Source organism: Capsicum annuum, chromosome 2 (assembly GCF_002878395.1).
Source record: "Capsicum annuum cultivar UCD-10X-F1 chromosome 2, UCD10Xv1.1, whole genome shotgun sequence".
Taxonomy (NCBI): Eukaryota; Viridiplantae; Streptophyta; class Magnoliopsida; order Solanales; family Solanaceae; genus Capsicum; species Capsicum annuum.
This window is the reverse complement of record NC_061112.1, coordinates 122,952,803-122,974,665: the sequence shown is the minus strand read 5'-3', so window position 1 is coordinate 122,974,665 and position 21,863 is coordinate 122,952,803. Positions and strand designations below refer to the sequence as shown.

Genomic DNA, 21,863 nt, shown 5'->3' with positions numbered 1-21,863 from the left:
TAAATAAAAAAAAAAAGAGTAACTTTTTAAAAATGGTAATCATGACATAGCTTGAAGGGGAGCCCTAACCGGTGAAGTTGCTAATAATATTTGATCAGGTGGTGGTAAGTTGAAGTTATGTAAACTTAAAATAAGCTTTGTAGAAATGCAAAAATCATACAATAAATGTTTGTGGATGCCTTTTATTTTTCTAAACCCACAATTTAAATGAATAACGAAAACTTTAATATATTCGGCTGGCCTGTTTAGTTGACCTTACCCTGCGAGTAAACGATAATATTCGGGGATTATTATAAAAATCCGCTATTCTTGGTGAGCATAAATTCATTTGTGAAATGATAAAGGAAGAATAATAAGTGAAACATAAAAATCAATTATTCTGTCAAATTCCTATGTTCTCAGTACAATTGTAATGGAAGAAGGTACAACAATTATGCAGCAGGTACAAATCAGTGAAGCAGTGTTGGAAAAGCATGATTACTCTGTTTGGGCTCTGCCACCTGAACATGTGAGAGTTCGGGTCAAGAAGTTGATGGAGGGTCTCCGATCGGAGTCTGGTGGGCCCCATTTTGAACCTCACGTGACCGTCATCGGAGCTATTCGGTTGACGGAGGCTCAGGCACGTGACCTGTTCAAAATAGCTTGTCAGAAACTGAAGCCTTATAGTGCTAAAGTGGAGAAAATTGATGCAGGCACTTTCTATTATCAGTGTGTTTATCTTTTGCTCAAACCAACCACTGAGGTAACAATTTTGATTTGTTTTTGGGTTTGCTATTGGTCAATTTTGTACTATGCTATTGGTAATTTTCAAATACCTATTTTTTATTTTCAAGAAAGTGAGTTTAAGAAATCTTGTTGGTATGTTGAGCTGGCTTAATGAACAATGTGCTGTAAACCCAGTTGCGGAACCAGAATTTTCGCTAAGGTGATTTAAAATGTAAAGAAGTAAATATACGAAGAAGTTGAAGGGGTTCGACATTTATATGTATATATATATTCTTTTGACAAAATCTTGCAGTGGGGTGTAGGAAGTGTAGGATGTATGTAGACCTTAACCGTAACCTTTGTGGGGGTAGAGAGGCTATTTTTGATAGACCCTCGGGCTCAAACGAAAATGGTCAATGGTTTGTATGTTCTGCTCTTTATTTCATGAGCAAATATTTTATGTGGAAAATGGTTCATCCAGCAAATGTTGAGTGGAGTGGAGTACATGGTGTTTATCGACCTGGAGAAGGTCTATGACAAAGTCCCCAGGGAGGTGCTTTGGAGATGCTTGGAGGTGAGTGGAGTACTGCTGACATATATCAGAGCAATTAAGGATATGTATGATGGAGCGAAAACTAAGGTGAGGACGGCGGGAGGAGACTCAGAGTATTTCACGGTTCGGACAGGGTTGCATCAGGGATCTACTCTTAGTCCCTTTTTGTTTGCAGTGGTGATGGATGTGTTGACGCGGCGTATTCAAGGGGAGGTGCCGTGGTGTATGCTTTTTGCAGACGATATAGTTCTGATAGATGAGACTTGAGGGGATGTGAGTGACAAATTAGAGGTGTAGAGGTAAACCCTTGAGTCTAAAGGGTTCAGGGTGAGCAGAAGCAAGACAGAGTATGTGGAATGCAAGTTTAATGACGTGAGGCGGGAGAATGAGGTAGTAGTGAAGCTGGAATCACAGGAGGTAGGTAAGAGGGAGAGTTTCAGGTATCTCGGGTCCGTGATCCAGAGTAACGGTGAGATTGACGAGGATGTCTCGCACCGTATTGGGGCGGGATGGATGAAGTGGAAGCTCGCGTCGGGGGTGCTGTGTGATAAGAAGGTACCGCCTAAGCTTAAAGGCAAATTCTACAGGGCGGTAGTCCGGCCGGCCATGTTGTATGGAGCGGAGTGTTGGCCAGTTAAGAACTCCCACATCCAAAAGATGAGGGTGGCAGAAATGCGGATGTTGAGCTGGATGTGTGGGCTGACTAGAGGGGATAGAGTTCGGAATGAGAACATCCGGGAGAAGGTTGGTGTGACACCAGTGGAGTGCAAGATGCGGGAAGCCCGATTGAGATGGTTCGGACACGTGAAGAGGAGGGGCATGGATGCCCCGGTCCGTAGGTATGAGAGGCTAGCGTTGGATGGTTTTAAGCGGGATAGGGGTAGGCCGAAGAAGTACTGGGGTGAGGTGATTAGGCGAGACATGGAGCAGTTACAGCTCACCGAGGACATGACCCTAGATAGGAAGGTCTGGAGGATGCGAATCAGGGCAGTGGACTAGGGCCAGTCTGAGTCGCTAGTATAGAGAACTACTTGGTGGGGTTTATTCCTGTTAGGAGTTCGTGTCCCATGTTTTATTATGAATCTGTGTGCTTTTCCCTGTTTTATATTACTTATGGGTGCCGTATTTATGTTATGTAATCTTGTAACCTGGTGCTGTGCTTTACTATGTGTTTGTGTGGTACCGCGTGTAACAGCCTTTCTACTTCTTCAGAGGTAGAGGTATGGACTGCGTACATCCTAACCCCCCAGACCCCACCAGGTGGGAATACGGGAATACACTGGGTTTGTTGTTGTTGTTGTTGGGAGCTTAGACAAAGAATACAAGATGATGGGAAACTTTGCAATCAACAATGTCGATTATTAGTAAGATAACGTGCGTGAAGATTAGTCTAGTGTGGTAGTGTGTTTCCATACATTTATAATTATATGTACTGAAATGTATCTAATAGTAATGTTTATAATTGCATAGACATTTGGATGTCAATAGGGCTGCCTAGAGTCTCTAGAATGACTTAGCACATTGGATGAGTAAGCTCCGTACTGTTCCTTCGAGAAGAAAGATCAGAATCTGTAGTAGGGGATGTATGGCCTGATGCTAGTCCTATTAAAACATACTTAAAACTTCTCTTTGATCATGAAGTAAGTTTCAACCTTCTGCTCTCGTCTATGATGATTGTATGGCGTAATCTAGTATGCCAAAATTGCTAGTTGGACCGAGTGTTCATTGTCTACATTTGCTGTATCCTGGATAGAAATCAAGTGTAGACACAGGATAGTGCTCGGGCTTGGAGCAATAGAGATCAAATACATTAGTGTAATTGAAGGCATTTCTTTTGAGATGGTACGATAATTCTATGAATTGCAGAGGCCAAAATAGAATACATTGCGACTTTGGTAGCTTTCTATTCTTATTTATTCACCCTTTGTAGTTAAAACACACTGATTACATAGTGAAAGCTTTTGCTTAAAGAACAAAGAAATAAAGAGTGAAGAAAGTAAGGAAGAGTACATGAGATAATAATGGAGATTAGATAGCTTTCCATTAAATGTATAAAACGTATGCGATATGAGATTCAATCATCATTGGCGCTAACCTTTGGCTTGGGAACTAGAGAAATGGAGAGAACTGGAAAGTTGCAAGAACTTCCCTTATTTGGTTTGTTCTGCAGCAAAGGAGGGAGATGGAAGAACCAATTCACTTTTACCTTGAGCCTGCGTATCTACTTCCACGAGAAAGATAAGCCGAAAAAGTATTGGTCACATCCTTGTTTTCTCACCCAGACCAAACATAGGAAATAACACAACTTTCTTTCACTTTCACCTCTATCTTGCCTCCTCATATATTCCCTTTTGTGCTATTCCATTTGTTTATTTCCTAGGAAAGCACAAGTTTGTGTTAGGAATGATTAGCAAACTATAAGGAGACTGAAACATGGAAGTCTAATGAAACTTTTCCTTTAGAGATGCCAAAGGTTTACATATTGTTACCTTCCATAAGAAATGAAGGCAAGTCGACTAAATTAGGTTAATTTTACAGTTCGAACATGCTTTGAGACTCATTCAAAGTGAGATGGGCTCTAAATTCCCTTAGTCAACCATGTAGAGCGAAGTATCATGGGGTTAGCGCTTCTGTAGGTGGCGTATAACCCTGTGCACGCTTTACATTTCGAACAGTCAGCACTCAGCTCTATAGCGTTGAAACACCCTACACACACTTCACACCTTAAATTTTCTTTCTTGAGCATCCGCTTTTTAAATTTTCTTTCAAGTTGTTGGTTATTACTTACATACTGCAATATCTTTTCTTTTCTTGAAATTCAAAATTTGGTAATGAACATGTTATGTGATAAAGAAATGGACATTGGGCCTAACTCAACCTCAAAAGCTAGCTCATGAGGGGAGGATTGTCCAAGACCATATAAGGAGACCAAGGACTCTTTAACCCACCGATGTGGAACTCCAACACCCCCCACACGCCCAGGGCTGGACATCTGGAGCGTGGACAATATAAAACGGGGTCCAACATCGAAAACAATAAACTGGGTGGGTCTGCCTCTGAAACAATGTCCATTTTTTTATCATGGTATCAGAGACAGGTCCACCCAGTTCATTATTTCCGATGTTGGGCCCCCCATCTTATATTGTCCACGCTCCAAATGTCCAGCCCTGGCGTGCGGGGGGTGTTGGAGTCCCACATCGGTGGGTTAAAAGGTCCTTGATCTCTCTTTATATGGTCTTGGGCAATCCTCCCCTCATGAGCTAGCTTTTGAGGTTGAGTTAGGCCCAAGATCCATTTCTTTATCATGGTATCAAAGTCAGGCCCACCTAATTCATTGTTTCTGATGTTGGGCCCCCCGTCTTATATTGTCCACGCTCCAGATGTCCAGTCCTGGACATGCGGGGGGTGTTGGAGTCTCACCTAGGTGAGTTAAAGGGTCCTTGGTCTCCTTATATGGTCTTGAGCAATCCTCCCCTCATGAGCTAGCTTTTGAGGTTGAGTTAGGCCCAAGATCCATTTCTTTATCATTATGTGCATATATCATTATGCCTAGATAATTCAATTTAGCTCATACATTTTTTGCTTTAAAGGGGGGGCTGCACGAACAATCTTATTTACCATCTTATGTTGAGTTCGAAAAATAAGCTCATAAGAAGTCTTATGATAAACCATGTTTCATTTGTGTACAAATGTTGGTGCAATTATTGACATCAGTCACCTGAAATCTGTTCCTCCAGGTTGTGGAGGCAAGTGATCTCTGCTGCAGTCAGTTTGGTTATAACAGATCAGGATGTAAGATGAACATTCTTTCTTTAGATTTTGTGCGCCATTCAGTTTCAATAGTTGTAGTCACGAAAAGTTTAATTCCTTTTTGAAGTTACCAGTTCCATAAAATAAAGTTTATTTCCCTTTTTGAGAAGGCTACTCGTTATCTTTTTCTAGAGTACAACAACCATGCCTCCCAACAAGTATTGCACGGTATTACTCCCTAATCTTAGGCAAACAGATTTTGAACTTCCCAAGTAGTAATAAAAATAGCTTCCCCTGCTTTCTATTTCTCTCCTGGACTTCATACTTCATGGATGAACCTTCTCACTAGATTTAAGATAGCAAAAGGAAGCTCATCGGAATATGGAACATAGAGTATGTAAAGATATGACACATGTGCCTAACTCAACCCCAAAAGCTAGCTCATGTGAGGAGAAATGCCCAAGTCCATATAAGCAGACCGTCAACCCATTCCCCAACCAATGTGGAACTTTCAACCTATTCTAACAGAGAACATGTAAAAGACTAAGTGGGCGTTTGGCCATGAAAACTAAAATATTTGAAGTTGGAGTTGGAAATGGAGTCGAAGTTGGAATTGGAGTTGTGTTTGTCCATGAATATAATTGGAGTTGTTTTTGAATTTTTTTGAGAGAAGGAAGATGGAAAAAGTGAAAACAACTTTTTCTTGTTTTCCACTTTTCCAAATACAACTCCAAGTTGTGTTTGAAATTCGCATGACCAACATCAACTTGGAGTTGAATTTGACATAAAGTGAAGTATTTTTTCGGAAGTGAAAAAAAAATTCACGGCCAGACAGGCCTAAAATCATAATTCCAGAGCACTGATGCTAGCTTATGGTATGTGTGCTCCCAGTCCTTAAAGACGCTGATCTTCAGGGTTCTAGCATGTAAGTTTTGATTTCCATAATTTCCGGACAAGTTACTCACTCCAGCCATGCCGCCTCCCATTTTCTTTCAGTATATTCTTTTTACCTAGGAGGGTCGTCATCGTGTGGGCTAAATTTTGTGGCTGATCTTAATTTCATGATCATGCAGCATATATGCCGCATCTGAGCCTTATTTACGGGGACTTAACTGATGAAGAAAAGAAGAAAGCTCAAGAAAAGGCTCATATCCTCGACGAGGGCATTTCTAGCTTGAGCTTCCCGATATCTCATCTTGCATTGTGTAAAACAGACACTGAAGACAAGAGCTGCAAATCATGGGTGACAGTGGAGGAGTGCTCTCTTCAGCCCTAACTAGCATGCTGTAAGCTAGCTAATAACTTGTTGGTCATCAACCAAAACTTGATCTTGTTTACATTTACCACTATAGCTACAAGGTTGGTTGAACTTTACAGGACTTGCATGTATTACTCTTTTATGATGTGCCATAAATAAGAACTTACTTTGAACTTCCCTTTCCATTATGCGTTTTATACAACAGATAAAACAAGACGTGTAGGGATTTCTTAAAACATTTTCCAAGAACATTTTAAGATTCTCCAACATATAATTAGCATCTGAATTTTATTTAGTTTCAAACAATTCCTACTTTCTAGTGGTACATTGAACAGGAAGAATAAGTAAAGAGTGTAACTTTTGTGCACTGTCAGTGCGCAAAATATTCTACACTATCAATTGACTTGACATGCTATTACAGGTTACCAAATTATTACATAAAAATTAAAAAAGAAAAAATTAGGTAACCTGCAATAGCAAATTAAGTTTATCTGATAGTGTAGAATATTTTATACACTGACATTGCATAAAACTTAAATTCATAAGTAAAAAATACGGGAAGTACTTGTATTTTCTTCATCACCACCTAAAGCTAAAATACGTAAAGTTTCCTTTGGTTTTTAATAAGGGGGGAAATAGTAAAAAGGAGGTGTGAAAATTGTGTTTCATGTTGTTACCTAGTAATTTTGTAGCTGTATATCACTTTTGTTGTACTAGTGAATATTGACGTGGACACCTCTGAAGGAACAACAATAAATAGAATGTCAATTTTATTATTTTATCCTTTGAATATAATAAATTCAATGCTCTAGGAAATACATCGAGAAATGATTAAAAAATTAGGGTAAATTAGAAACTAAGTCCGTGATAAACTATCTCTTAATTTTCTTAACACGAACATCTATTTTTAGTATAATGGACAAAATAGATGCACATTTTGCTTTCTTCAGACTCCACTTTGTGGGTTTTACTTGGTATATTGTTGTTTTACTTTCTTCCGACTCCACTTTGTGGGTTTTACTTGGTATATTCTTGTTGTAGATAAGAAACATTTTTACAACACAAATTCTGGTTACAAAATACTCTTTGTTTTAATTCAGTGAAAGAACATGTAATTTTATAAGATAAGAGAGTTGAAAAATGGTTTTCATGAAAAATAAAAATAAATTATGTTTTCCTTAAAAGATATAGGTAGATAAGGGATGGACGTCGATTCGAGGGAAATTAAATCAACAATATATATCTAGTATATAAAGAAAATTATAGTTCTTAAATTTCAACTTGTACAGCTGCAAATAGTAATAATGCTACTAATCAAAGTAATGTGGATAAGAGGTTTTTTCAGCTTAATCCTGCTAATATTCTTCTGGCTTTTATGACTTTATGATAATATGGATGAATATTATTAGTTAGTCGTTGACTTTTTCTTTAATGTCAACTTTATCTTTATTCAACCCACAGGCCAGCTAGAACAAGTTGGTATATACCTTCAATAAGTTTTGTTGTTGAAATATTCAAAATTCTCTAAGCTCATATACGAATATACCATAAGATAAAATAGACATTACAAGATTGAGACCACCCCAAATATAACTAAAAGAACCATAGGATAAAATAGATATTACAAGATTAAGATCACCCAAAATATAACTAAAAGATGTACGTGTATTAGTCGTGGTTCAATCATCCAAAATTTACTTTTATGATTGAGCTTCAATTTGAATACAAATATCGTGTTATTTTTTTAATTCAACTATTAATCGCGGTTCAATGATCCAAATTTACTCCTATGAATGCAAATATCGTGATTTTTTTTTATTTCAACGGTTGGTGAGGAATTAATTTTACAATCTGTTATAAATATTCTTTTAAAAAATCAAGATTGGAGATCGATAAATTAATAAGATTCACAAGATATATCGATATTTGAAGGATGATTTTTTTTTCTTTAAATTCAAATTGCAATGGCTTATGAGAGATTGTTTCCTTTCAATCAAACAGTAAGAAGATGATGGTACAAATTTCAAATTTGATGGTTAGAATTTGCAAGGCATTTAGAGCACGTGGGGGTATGGAAGAAATCATAAGTGTCACATTCATTTGGACTGGTGATTAGTTGGAAAATAGGTAGTAGGAGTATAATAATTTACACAAAAGTCATTGCTTGCGCATCTCAACTAATTTGGATTAGTGTTATGTAAAATTTATTTGAAAAAATATCTTTTTTTTATATTTAAAATTTAAAATTAAGACATTTAATTAATAGAGGTGCAACTTCATCCGTAACACCACATACTTTAACGATACTCTGCATTGAGTTGAGCCCACTGAAAACAAAAAGAAAATGCACCTTTGAAACGGATTCCCGTGCATGCCCATTCACCAAAAGCACCAAAACTAAATTTGGTTAATTTTACGGTTCAAATTCAAAAGTTTCATTTACGTTAATTTTCAACTTAATTTTTTCTTAAATCTGAGTGAATCCTGCAATAATTGACTTACATGCATGGTCTTAGTACTGTATTAGCAGAAGATTGAAATTGATTGCATGCATGACGAAAATTAGTGATCGATTCGCGCAGTAGGTTGGATAAATCTCTTATACCATAATCCAAATTCAAACTTGATGCGAAAGACAAGAAAACATTGAAATTCTTAAAATTTAATTTGTTCACGTATATTTTAAGTCTAAACAGTATTTATACTTACATATAATATATTACCCCTAGTATGTACCTTAAGCTTTAAGGCACTCCTAATGAATTGACTCTTATTTCCAATTAGAAATTTAGTAGCTGTTTGGCCATAGAATTTTTTTTCTTGTTTTTTTTTTGGAAAATTATTTTACTTTAGTGAAAAAAGTGAAAACATGCTCCGTGAAAAATTAAACTTGTTTTCACTTTTTTCCTTCATACTTCTCTCACAAAATTTCATAAACAACTTTGATTTATATTTATGGCCAAACACAACTCCAACTCCAACTTCATCTTCAACTTCAACTCCAACTCTAAAAAAAAAGTAATTTTCATTGTCAAACGGGGAAGAATACCTAAACAAATAAGAGAGAATTCAAATTCATAACATGTAAGACATGACGTATGACTTGACTTGGAATTCAAGTATTCTCCCATGAAGCATTCAAAGAAATGGTCAGCTGTTACCATTTTTTTTTTTTTTAAATATCATCACAATCCATTCAAGGATATACAAGTTTCAATTTTAAGTAATCAAGAACCAAGTTGATTAGTGACTTAATTTTAAAATGTAAAGAGCCATAGTGCATGTGACTTTACTCCATGTTAATCAAGTTTAAATCATGTGACGGGAGAATAAAATTTAAAAAAAGTTGAGATGGGGTATAGATTTTCATGTTTTAAAAAGGGAAAAAAAGAAAATGAGATATAAATAATTAAGCATTTCGAAAGTATGCATATTACTTTCTCTAGATAGTGCAATATAAATGAATTATAGACAACATTTTTATGGTCTAAAATGAATGACCTTTTCAAAAGTTCAAGAATGTATTAATTTTTTTTTTCTTTCAAAAATACCTATTTTTCTAATGAGGTTTACAGATATTCCTTTCTCTAGCTAGTTCAATAAATGAACTTTTCAAAAGTTCAAGAATGTGTTAGTTTTTTTTTTTTTGCTTGCAAAACCACCCTTTTTTCTATTGAGGTTTTCAAATATGCTTTTAAATCTCAAATAATGACTATTTTTACTACAGTCAAATCCCTCTGTAGTGACAGTATTTGTCTGAGAATTTCATGGCTATTATAGAGAGGTATTGTTATATATGTATACTGATGTTTGACGATCAGATTTCATTTAACTGTTGTAAATAAAAGTATGCAAAATTAAAAAAAAGTATGAATATAAAAAAACAAATATATATAGCTTTTCCTCGTGAAAAGTTATATATGAAGTAACAGATATGCATCATTTAACAATTTTTTTCTTTAAATTAGATATTCGTACTTGAAATTTAAATATTTTGATACTTGATTTTATATATATATTTCTTACAAAATATAATTACATAACATTTTAGTATGTTGTTATAGAGAGTTAATTTTACAAAAAATGTACCTCTATAATAAACGACATTGTCGTTATAGGTAGAATGTCGTATTAAGAAGTAAATATTATATGAAAAATTAATTTTGGAGAAAATTAGATCGTTGTAGTGAAATGTCGTTATAATAAGGTGGCGTTATAAAGAGGTTTCACTGTATTAGGTAGAGCTTCAAAAGAATCAGACAAATAATATTGACAAATTATCTTTTAAATAAAGTATTTAAATATCTTTATTAAAGGGTGTCACACTGACCAATAATATATATCTATTGGATTAGAGAGAATAATTGTTATTTTTTTCTTGTCAAAAAATATTCACGAACTTATATTTTTATCATTTACTTAATAGAATTTAATCAGGACAAATATATTTTTTATACAGTTTTTAAATATCTAAATTTAAAATTTAAAATATTAAATTAATTTACTTCTATTTTGCTTAAAATTTAAATTAAATTGATTTTCGTGAAATAAAACGTGACAAGTAAAAATGAACGAGAGAATATATTTTTAATGTACGTATTACCCATCTGGAACTTATAAAGTAATCCTTAGCCACCAATTTAGATTTTAGTTTGTATTCAAACTCGGTCAAGTTGGCAATATAAGTACTACATATTCTTGAGCACCCCCATAAGAATAAAAATTGTTGAAACAAGTCCAATATTTCGATAAAATTACAAAATGACCACGTTCGTTATATTTGGTTTAACTTCCCTTCATTCCGCGTACAAAAATCAGATTCTCCACCAATTGCATCCATTAACGCGTGAATACCATGCGCCTTCCTCATTTTTTTTTGTTTTTTTCATTTTTCATCTGTGTCCTATATTCATATTAAAATCCGATCAAATTTAATTTTCACTCGGTGACCTGTATATCCATATCAGGCACCACCAATTTAGATTTTCAATCAGTGTCTTATACAAGATTCGTGCTGGTACATACATAAAAACAACTCTATCCTAGAAGAGCCTTCTTCATTGTTTCCTTTTTTTCGATTTTTACTCGATATCCTATAATTATATTAAAATTTCATCAAATTTGGATTTTCACTCTGTCTCGATGTCCTATATTTATATTAGAACATCGCTAGTTTAGATTTTCGGGTATCAGTAATTCTTACAAGAACGATTCCATCTCTATAAAAACCTTCTTCACTATTTTCTTTTTTTTCTTGGTGTCCACTATTTATATTAGAATTCAATCAAATTTGAATTTCCACTAAGTGTTCGTCCTATACATTCATATTAGGACACCACTAATTTTAGATTTCCACTCGATATCCTATATACACATTAAGAAAGGGAGCCTTGGAGTAACTGGTAAAGTTGTTGTCACGTGATTAGAAAGTCACGGATTCAAGCCTTGGAAACAGCCTCTCGCAGAACTGCAAGGTAAAGTTGCGTACGATACACTCTTGTGGTGGGGCCCTTCTTCGGACACCGCGCATAGTGATAGCTTTAATGCACCGACCTGCCCTTTTATCCTATATGCACATTAAGATTCGCATTGAGATGTTTTATATTGAAGTTATAGCCCACCCTAATAATGGGAAAAAAATATCGTTTCCACCCCAAACTATACCTGAAAAGTTGAAGCCACACCTAAACTATACTAGTGACCTATTACACACCTAAATTATAAAAAAGTGAAACTATTTAACCCTAGATCTGACGTGAAAATAAAATAAAATTAAAAAGAAAAAAAACGCGTTTAAAACCAAAATTATTGTTTAAAACCCCCACCCAAGCACTCAACCCTACACAGATTCTCTCTCCTTCAGCTCCATTTTTAATTTTTTTCTATTTCTCTCTCAATCTTCTTTCTTCTTCATTTTTTTTCAATTCACAACCACTGCTCCTTGTGGTTGAAAAAATTGATTTTTTCATAGTAATTTTTGTAGAGAAAAAGAGAAGTTGAGTCTTTAAATCGGCGTGTTGAAGTGAGAAGAAGGTTCACCGGATGCAGTTGAACTATTACTTTCTAAATTCAATTTATCTTGTTGATGTACTTTCAAATTAATTTGTTCATGGAAAAAGAAGTTCAATTCAACTTGGTGATACTTGTACTTTCAAAATTTTTTACTCATCTTGTTGAAAATCATTAAAATTAAAAAAAAAAGTCGATCAATTTTTTATTTTTTTTGATGAGATTTGTAAAGATTGGAGAAAATTTATTGGAGAAAAAGAAGAAGAATATGACATTGAATTTGAATGAAGTTGTTGCTTGGGTATATTGATTTTATAGTAACAATGGAAGAAGGAGATGTTATTATGGTCATTGGAAAATTGAAGAAAAAAGAAGAAGATGGTTTTGGACATTGAAGAAATTGAAGAAAAAGAAGAAGAAGACATTGAATTTGAATGAAGTTGTTGCTTGGGTATATTGATTTTATATCATCTTCCCGTTAAAAATATGATCCCGTTAATTTATTTTTTCTTTTTGATAATTGAAGAAAAAGAAGAAAATGATTTTGAACATTGAAGAATTTATCGAAGAAAAAGAAGAAGAAGATTTTGAACATTGAAGAAGATAATTTTAGACATTAAAGAATACCTGCACTTCTATGATTTTGGACATTGAAGGAAAAAATATAATTATTTAAATAAAAAAAAATATAAAGAAGAAAGAAAGAAAGAAAAATGATTTAAATTAAAAAAAAGAAAGAAAAAACGAAGAATTTATGAAAATAATAAATTTATTATTTTTTCGAATGATGCTGATGTGATACTGATGTGGTGCTGATGTGATAGTGTGTGTAAAATACCACACTACATGCAAGTAGTATAATGAATGTAAAAAGTATGACTTTTTTATAGTTAAGATTTTAGATATTTTTGAATATAGTTTAAGGTGAAACGATCCGTTTTAGCCCAACATAATTAAACGCCACTGGAGCCATCTTCACTATTTCCAATTATCAACGTTTACCAAACCCCCCTCACTTTTCACTTTCCTAAAACCCCTCCGACACTCTCAAAAACGTCATACTCTTATCCTTTATAAAGCCAAGCCACCACCATTTAAAGCAAAGTCTCATTTTCGAAGTAATCCCCATCTGTTTGTGAACTGTCTTGTCAACTGTTCAATTTCCAAAAGTTCCCGTGTCTTGTGCTTTACAAAAGTTTCTTTTGCAGTTTTGTTTCACATTTGATTTAAAATTGGGTTGAAAAAGTAAGTTTCAAGATTGCCCTTTTGCCATCTTTGGATTCTTGAAAAAGTTTTAGTTTGAAAAAAACAATAAGTTTTGGTGGCACCCTTTATGCAGATTTTGGATTCTTGAAAAGATTTAGTCTTTTTCCTTGTTTTGAGATTCTGAAGGTGTTGAATTCTTTAGTCATTAGACCTGTTAGGTATATTGGTTGTAGATCTTAAAAGGGGTTGGGATATTCTTGATCTTGAAATGGAACCAGTAAGATTTACATTGGGTAAGCAATCGTCCCTTGCACCAGAAAGGGTGGTTGAGGCAGTGGAAATTGAGAGTGAAGATGGGGAAGAAGGGGATGTTATAGATATTGATCCAAGGATTAGGTTGATGTATTCAGCTAATGAGGGTGATATAGAGGGGATCAAGGAGCTATTGGGTTCAGGAACTGATGTAAATTTTCGAGACGATGATGAGAGGACTGCTTTACATGTTGCTGCTTGCCAAGGTTACAGTGATGTTGTGCAGCTGTTGCTTGATAATGGGGCTGAAATTGATTCCAAAGATCGATGGGGAAGCACGGTATATGATCTCATGAAACTAGTTTTATTATCATATAAGTTTTGTGTATCCTAAATGATTGGTAATTTGTTATAGTTAGATAATGCTTATTGTCATTATGATTTTCTATTGTTAGTATCTTTGTTTTTGAGTGGTTAGTTGGTGATTGGAGTAAGAGGTCTAGACCCTTGCAATCTGTTTTTACTTAGACATGTTAATCAAATCGAAGCTTGATGGTTATAAATTCTAAATGGCATTGTATGATTGGTTATAAATATGGTACTTTGGGTTTTCTACTTCATTAGTAGATAGATTAATGTTATTTGCAGGATGAGCAAAATATTAAAAGACGCCTAGAAACTAAAATCTACTTTTTAACAAGAAGAAATCAGTAGTATAAGTTGTGATGTTTGTTTGCTAATGATTTCAGCAAAAAATGAGAATTATGTTTGGGGCTTGAGCTGCTTTGGAGAACCTGAGCTTCGAGTAGTTTCTTCTTTTTGTCTGAATATCTCTCACCGCCATTGTGCAAACTTCTAAATTTCCTAGAGCTACTCCAGTTTTCTTAGTTTATGACTCCGTTCTTCTTCTTCTTCTAGTATCAAGGTGGTTTTACTTGTGAATAGAAAATCTATCTGGTCTTAATATCTCTGTAATTTCAAGGAGACCGTATTGCAGCTCCCAGTTGTTTTACTTCCAAGTTCCAGCCCCTCTTTGTATTGAGGGAAGAGTAAGAAACGACAATAGCACTGTCAGGAATCACCAACCATTATTGACACAACGTTGCAATCTAAACTTATATAATATCTTGCTTTTCCCACTGATCAGCATGTTCTGAGCAATCTGATATTTGTTGAACAGCCTCTTGGAGATGCAATACATTATAAAAATCATCATGTGATCAAGCTACTGGAGGAACATGGCGCCAAGCCTCCTGTAAGTTTTGCTTTCTCTTCTATTTACTCATCAAGTAATTAAAAAACTGTTAGAAAGAAAAATTGTTTTCGTTGTATGAAAGATTGCTTGGCTCTATTGCTGTCTAAATTTTGTTTGGGAAAAATAAAATTCTCATCCAGATGGCTCCCATGCATGTCAATAATTCACGTGAAGTTCCAGAATATGAGATTGATGCTAAAGAAATTGATTTCACTAACAGCGTTGGATTGGCCAAGGTAATTGTTTTATCTTTTTGGTGACGACCAGAATCTCGTGTATGTTTACTCTAGGGGGTTCATGCCTCTTTGGCACAGAGTCTAGACATCTAAATACTTTTCTTTTTTCTTGCCTCTTATTTTCATTTTAATTTTGTTCTGTTGAACTATTTTTTTTTAACGATATCTTTGTTTTTAAGTAATCTGGTATGATACTTTTATCCACCAAAAAAAAAAAAGAAAGAAACTATTCTGTATAGGAGACCCCAGTAGACTAGTTGAGGTGCTGGTCTGGACAGCAGCACTCGAAAATAAATTAAAATAGAGAAAAGAAAATTATAAAAAAAAAAGGAAGTTAAGAGGTAAGATCAATCACTGAAGTGTAGCCTGATTGATCACCATTTTTCTTGATCTGATGAAAGCTGCTCAGTTTGTAAGAAAACGTTAAGCTTCTTTGTTATTTCTGTCATAAGAAGTCCTTGTATTTGTGTGGTATGTTTGGAAAAAGCTGGGAATATCCACCTGATTCTTTTCCTATTCTGCTAGTATATTGCTCCAATTTACAAACTTTTGCTTCTGTATCTTTCTAATGATTCCTGAAATATTGTAGGGAACCTTTCATATTGCCTCATGGCGTGGAATACAAGTTGCTGTGAAAAAGTTTGGAGATGATGTGATTGCTGATGAGGATAAAGTGTAAGATACCAGTACTTCTGTGGAATCTTCTAATGAGAACAGAAAAGCCATAAGAACTTCTTATTCACATTGTTTAGCTCTCCTCATTTTTCTCTTATTTTGTTACACATATTCTAAATATTCGAATATTTACAGGACGGCATTCAGAGACGAGCTTGCACTGCTCCAGAAGATAAGACATCCAAATGTTGTCCAATTTCTTGGTGCTGTAACACAAAGTAGCCCGATGATGATAGTGACAGAATACTTACCAAAAGTAGTCCCAAATTTACTCTTGTTTTTGCTTTATGTGGAAGTGTTGTGCTGTGCATGGTCAGGTTTCATAACATTTTACTAGATTATGAACATCCCTGATACAATGTCTTTTTCATGGCTATTTATTTCCAGGGTGATCTCCATGCATATTTGAAGAGTGAAGGACCTCTTAGACCAACCAAAGCTATCAGATTTGCAATGGACATCGCAAGGTTCACGAGCCACTCTACTCTTTATTAACTCACTATGTAATAACAAGACCAACAATTGTATAAATGTTTGGAACCTGGGGAACTATGTGGAGTAACATTTAAGTACATAAAAATTTGCATATCTCTTGGTTTTAAATTCTAGAAATTAGCATCTTTGGGACGCAAAACAAGTAATCAGTCTTTTGTTGATTATACTTTTGAGTAAATTTATTGCTTTATTCATCTAGTAGTTTGTCATGAATCTCTTGATTGTCTTAGATATTACGTGTATTGTAACTCTAAAAGATCCCATGTGGTGTTTGCATACCCGCTGGAAATATTAAGAAAAAGAAGAATAGGAAAGAGTAAATCATACTTGTGATTGAACATGTCATTTTCTCTTCAATTGTGAGGTGATCTGCTGACCTAGTATCGTAATGTCCTGCATATCTCATTTTTCTGCATTTCATTTTAAGCTGACCCTAGGTTTCTCAAATGGGATGTATTTAGTAAATACAAAGGAGCAAAACATATCAAGAAGATGCAACCCTGTTTGCTTTTTCCATCAGTCAATATTGGAAGCTAATAAACATGTGACCAGGAGGTTGGGTCAAGCCTTGGAAACAGCCCCTTTTAGAAATGTAAGGTGAGGCTGCGTACAATAGATCCTTATGGTCGGAGCCTTCCCTGGACCCTGTGCATAGCGGGAGCTTAGTGCACCGGGCTTCCCTTTTTCAATAAACATCATTTGATATCGCTCTCTACTTCCCACTCTGTTTGACCTGCTTCCAACATTAGCGTAGCTAAAAATGATGCCCTGTAGTACCTTGTATTATTTCAAATATGATGTGGTATCTTTATAACTATTACAAGTCTTCCCAGTATTTAAAATATATTTATGAAAAACAAACATCATAAATCATTGGAAGCATTCTCTTAAGCTTTGAGATAGTCAACTCTGCTCAAACAAATTGGATTGGAGCATTAAGGATCTCTTCAAAAGTTATTTTTTTATTTTATTAAAGTTCAGATTTCCAAATTTCACTTGAATTTCCACAGCTGCTTGGCATGTGAAACATTTGATTATATTTATTTCCTTTGAGTCTGGTGCTTGTTATTTACTAAAATAATTTATCAAACATACAGTTCACATTCATATAGAATTGAAGCTTTGAATGATTGTTGTTATCCCTGAATCATGATATGCATAAGTAGAAGTATAAACACTCTGTGTTTTATATTGTTGCAGGGGATTGAACTATCTACATGAAATTAGACCGGAAGCGATTATTCATCGTGACCTGGAGCCTTCGTAAGTTCTCCTGTTTTGTTAGGTTTCCGTTGATTCCATTTGCGAATTTCAATTCCCATCCATATTTTTATTGACAAGCCTCAGTTTTTGAAGTTTTCCTATTTCAAAATTTAGTTCCTTCATCTTAATGTTTTAATATTTTCATATGATTTAACAGAAATATTTTGCGGGATGATACTGGACACCTGAAAGTTGCGGATTTCGGAGTCAGTAAGCTATTGAAAGTTACCAACAGGGTAAAAGAAGATAAGCCTCTGACATGTGATAACACATCTTGTGAGTTCTCCTTATATAACAACCATTCTTTTCCAATTGAGAACCATTCTGACATTTGACAACAGCCTCAACAGAATTTGTGACACTGTTGTTTCTGCTTGTTCTGGATGTAAAATTCTTGCCGGTCTATTCTTAAAAAAATTGTGCAGCATTGCATGGTGCCATGATTGCTTTTGATTATCCATTTCTGTTGATTGAGATTGCTGATTAATATTTTGTAATCTCTTAACCTTTTTCCTTTTTGCCTTTTGTTTTGTTGGAAATAAATAGGCCGATATGTGGCTCCAGAGGTCTTCAAAAATGAGGAATATGACACCAAAGTTGATGTCTTTGCCTTTGCTTTAATTTTGCAAGAGGTAACATATTCTCTCTGTGTGTAAATCTGTTTGAATTTAAGAAAGGACAGCTTTTTAGTTCATTCATTGTGGACCATATGTGTGTGTGTATATATATATATATATATATATTTTCGTGATTAATATTCTCAGTCTGAATGGAGTTGCATTATTGAAATAACATGTGGGAGAAGAGGTTGATAGTTGATGGTCACTATCGGTTCTCTTTAGTGATCAGAGATTTACTGTTGGTTATGCACGTATTTCTGATCAATGAGGATCCTTTCTTTCTCTGCTCAAGTCCGCGGAAGTGAAAATAAATCCCTGTACATCATTGAGATGCCACATATCTAATCCTTTTTCCGACTTTGAACTTGATTGCCTTTTAATTTCTTCATAGCCATGGATATGTGTGTATCTGCGTGATGGTAGTGGCCCTGAGATGATTGATCTATCTACATGACTTTGACCTTGTATAATTCTTAATACAGTTTCTTTAAAACATGCTTTGCATGCAATACAATCAAGAGAAGATTTGTTCTGATGCAATAACAAGTATAATATCTTTATTTTTCCTGTTATAAAGAAATCTCTTTAATAGAACTCTTGCTAGCTTAAAGAAGAATTATAAATTGATTGTCATTATGCAATTGATTGTTATTTGTAGACAGTAAACTATCTGATGAGGGGAACTGACAGCAGAACGTTTATTTGCAAGTTTTAATTTCTACCATGTAGATATATCAGTACTGCAACACATATTGATTATTCTACACTAGTGTTGATCTGCTCTATGATGCTACTAACCAGTTAAAACTTCTAAATTGTGCTTTATGGACTTCCATAAGTAAAGGATGTGCATATTTTCTATTTTTGTTTCCAAAATGGGTTGGGATTTTGATACTTGTGTTGCCATGTACTTTAGATGATTGAAGGCTGCCCACCTTTCCAAGCGAAGAAAGAAAATGAAGTACCTAAATTCTATGCTGCTAAGGAGCGCCCTCCTTTTAAAGCCCCCGGAAAGTTTTATGCCCATGGACTCAGGGAGTAAGTCAATCGATTTCTATGTGGAACTCCATTGTCTAATACTTGTGGAATGCATTGGAAATTCTATGTTTTCATTGAAATTTAAGAAATTAATGACGATTAAGATAGCCAGTAAAATTCCAAAACATTTATTTATGACTGTTGTAAGTCTAAGTACTGTCTACATTTATCTAATTATCATAATTTACATGTGTGAAAAGAGTAGGAATAACGAGAAAAGTACACTTCATGGACATGCTTCTTCTTGCAACCATAAATATGCTTACGGAAGAAAGAATAAGAAAACAAAAGGAGATAGGAAGAGACGAAAAGTAAAATGGGATAAAGAGATGGATATATGAAATGTAAATCGCCATTAGGATTACCCTAATTTTGACTGGTCGGAACAGGTATCTGGAGTTATCTTCCCTTTATCGGCAGAGGATATAGTTGCATTGTAATTATTTTCAAGTAAGCGTCAAGAGGCCCTCTTGGCCAATCCCTAGACACGCTATAAGATCCTTTCTCAAACCTTCTCCTATTTCGAGTCAATCTAGTTCTTGTTTCTAAGGGTTTCAGAGACTGCTTATAGAAACACGAAGCTTTCACCTATGAGATCGCCTTTTGTTCAACTTGTTCGCATCGCCAGATGGAAATTAAGCTTCCACTCCCACTCAACAAGCTACGCCAAGTAAGAAGTGTAAACAATTTGTTCAGAAGGACCATTAAGGAGAGTGTATGTTTAATCACACCTCTTTCTCAAGTGTTCTGACAAATAAGTTGTTAAAATTTCTTTTTTAAGTGCCCATGGCAGCATTTTATGTGATAATTGGAAAATTTATCGCAGCAAACTTCTGTACGTCGAAGTTCTAGAGTTCAATAACCACAACTTTCTGGAGGATCTATAAAGGATGATAGACATTCCCATGCAATTTATGAACAGGATAGTTTAGGTTTACAATTACAGAAAAGGAAGTAGATCCAGAAGTCAATTTGTAGCTCCTTTGGTTCTGCTTATTTACTAGGTTTATTACTGTGGTCTTATATTTGATACTTCTTCAGATGTTCAATTATGAACTGGTTTACTGTGAATCATTTTTTCTTTATTTTCCATTGTATGATTTTTATGGTTACGAAATAATCACTGGATCGTTATTATTTAATCAGAGCTGATTTTTGTTTCCAGGTTGATTGAAGAGTGTTGGGATGAGAATCCGGCCATGCGTCCAACTTTCAAGAAAATAATCCCAAGGCTCGAGGCCATTTACAGCAAATTTGGCCACAAAAGGCGTTGGAAGGTAAACCTTTCGGTCATTGAGCTCCTTTCCACCATCTCTATGCACTTATAGATAGTGTTTGGTGCATATGAACTTGTCATATTTGAGCTCAACGAGTTAAACTATTTTCCCAGCCTAGTCACATGGAGATGTATTACCTAAATCACTTGAGCATACGTGATTGCATTAGTAGTTCTTATGCATTCCGTTCGCCTTCCCATGCTTTAACAAGTGTGTAGCAAATAATAATTGCATAAAATTGGCAGAAAAAAAATGCTCATGGTTTCTGCAGATTTTCATATTTTCATACCTAGTACTAGAGGACAAGCCAGTGTTTTCGAAAATGTTCTGTTTCTTTTTTTCTTCTCTTTCCTTCATACTTGTTGCATCCACGTAGTCAAAGGTGGTGGTATACACATTTGGCTTTGGCTTAACGGTGCCTGAGTCTTAGCGATGGCCTGTGTTGTGTGTTGAGAAATATAGTTTTGTTGCAATGCTCCTATATATACGATGAGTTAATCATAGATCTCTCTTTTCATGTTGTATATGTTGCCCTATGCAGGTTAGACCATTGAAATGTTTTCAAAATTTCGAGGCCATGTGGAAGAAAGAAAACTCAAGTAGGAACGGATCATCACGATCAAACAGCAGCATCTAGCAAATTGTGGATATTTCCTTTGTTCAAAGTGTGCATATGCTTCCTTCTCAGATTTCTGGCAATGATTTCATCAGTATTAGGAACTTGTATCACTTTTTCTAGCTTTAAATCTTTAGATGTCCAAAACAAATGGTCATCCTTTTTCTCTTTGCCTCTTTCTGTTGAGATCCATATTGTTTATGTACATTATATTAGATCAATTGTTCATGGTGCAAATGCTAGGCTTTCCTCTCTCTTTTGTTTTGTGGAAGCATCATCCAATGAGATTTTATTTTCCTCTCTTTGGTTTGTTGGTATAATAAAACTTAGAGATCATGGTCAAAATTCGACGGAAAAACTAAAAGAGAAATATTAGGTGATTTCTTTCCCTCCACTTAAGTCTTGATCGACAAAGTTACTCGATACATGTGCTGAGGGGAGGTACTAGTTACTCGATGAAATAATTGAGGCGCATGTAACACGTGGTTGTCAATTTTAGTTTTTATCATATTAACGTTCTTCTAAAAGTTGAATGGACCATCAAAGGAATTGTCTCACTTGGATTGGAGCTAGAGGGGCGAAAAGACGTCCTCTGCTAGAAAAAATTATAATATATATATATAGATATATGAGGTTAAAAGTTCTGGCTCCGTCA

At 34.9% G+C, this 21,863-nt stretch overlaps 2 protein-coding genes across 2 annotated transcripts; both read left to right on the top strand.

Annotated features, from left to right (window-relative positions):
* The first annotated feature begins 19 nt into the window (after positions 1-19).
* LOC107859230 (cyclic phosphodiesterase) lies at positions 20-6,449 on the top strand. The gene is made up of 3 exons (XM_016704159.2): positions 20-742; positions 4,996-5,050; positions 6,082-6,449. The coding sequence occupies exons 1-3, from the start codon at positions 413-415 to the stop codon at positions 6,282-6,284; spliced, it is 588 nt and encodes a 195-aa protein (XP_016559645.2). The 5' UTR covers positions 20-412; the 3' UTR covers positions 6,285-6,449.
* A 6,811-nt stretch (positions 6,450-13,260) lies between these two features.
* On the top strand, positions 13,261-21,462 carry LOC107859231 (integrin-linked protein kinase 1). The gene is made up of 12 exons (XM_016704160.2): positions 13,261-14,073; positions 14,914-14,988; positions 15,129-15,224; positions 15,814-15,899; positions 16,035-16,155; positions 16,287-16,366; positions 17,595-17,657; positions 17,815-17,933; positions 18,204-18,289; positions 19,194-19,315; positions 20,481-20,592; positions 21,134-21,462. Exons 1-12 carry the CDS (start codon positions 13,750-13,752, stop codon positions 21,227-21,229), a joined length of 1,380 nt encoding a protein of 459 aa, XP_016559646.1. The 5' UTR covers positions 13,261-13,749; the 3' UTR covers positions 21,230-21,462.
* The last annotated feature ends 401 nt before the right edge of the window (positions 21,463-21,863 follow it).

Coding starts and splice junctions, on each gene's coding strand:
- LOC107859231 (XM_016704160.2), top strand. CDS start 13,750: ATGGAACCAGTAAGATTTACATTGGGTAAGCAATCGTCCCTTGCACCA. Junction 17,934..18,203: donor GACATGTGATAACACATCTT/GTGAGTTCTCCT, acceptor GGAAATAAATAG/GCCGATATGTGGCTCCAGAG. Junction 18,290..19,193: donor TTGCTTTAATTTTGCAAGAG/GTAACATATTCT, acceptor CATGTACTTTAG/ATGATTGAAGGCTGCCCACC.
- LOC107859230 (XM_016704159.2), top strand. CDS start 413: ATGGAAGAAGGTACAACAATTATGCAGCAGGTACAAATCAGTGAAGCA. Junction 743..4,995: donor TGCTCAAACCAACCACTGAG/GTAACAATTTTG, acceptor CTGTTCCTCCAG/GTTGTGGAGGCAAGTGATCT. Junction 5,051..6,081: donor TGGTTATAACAGATCAGGAT/GTAAGATGAACA, acceptor ATGATCATGCAG/CATATATGCCGCATCTGAGC.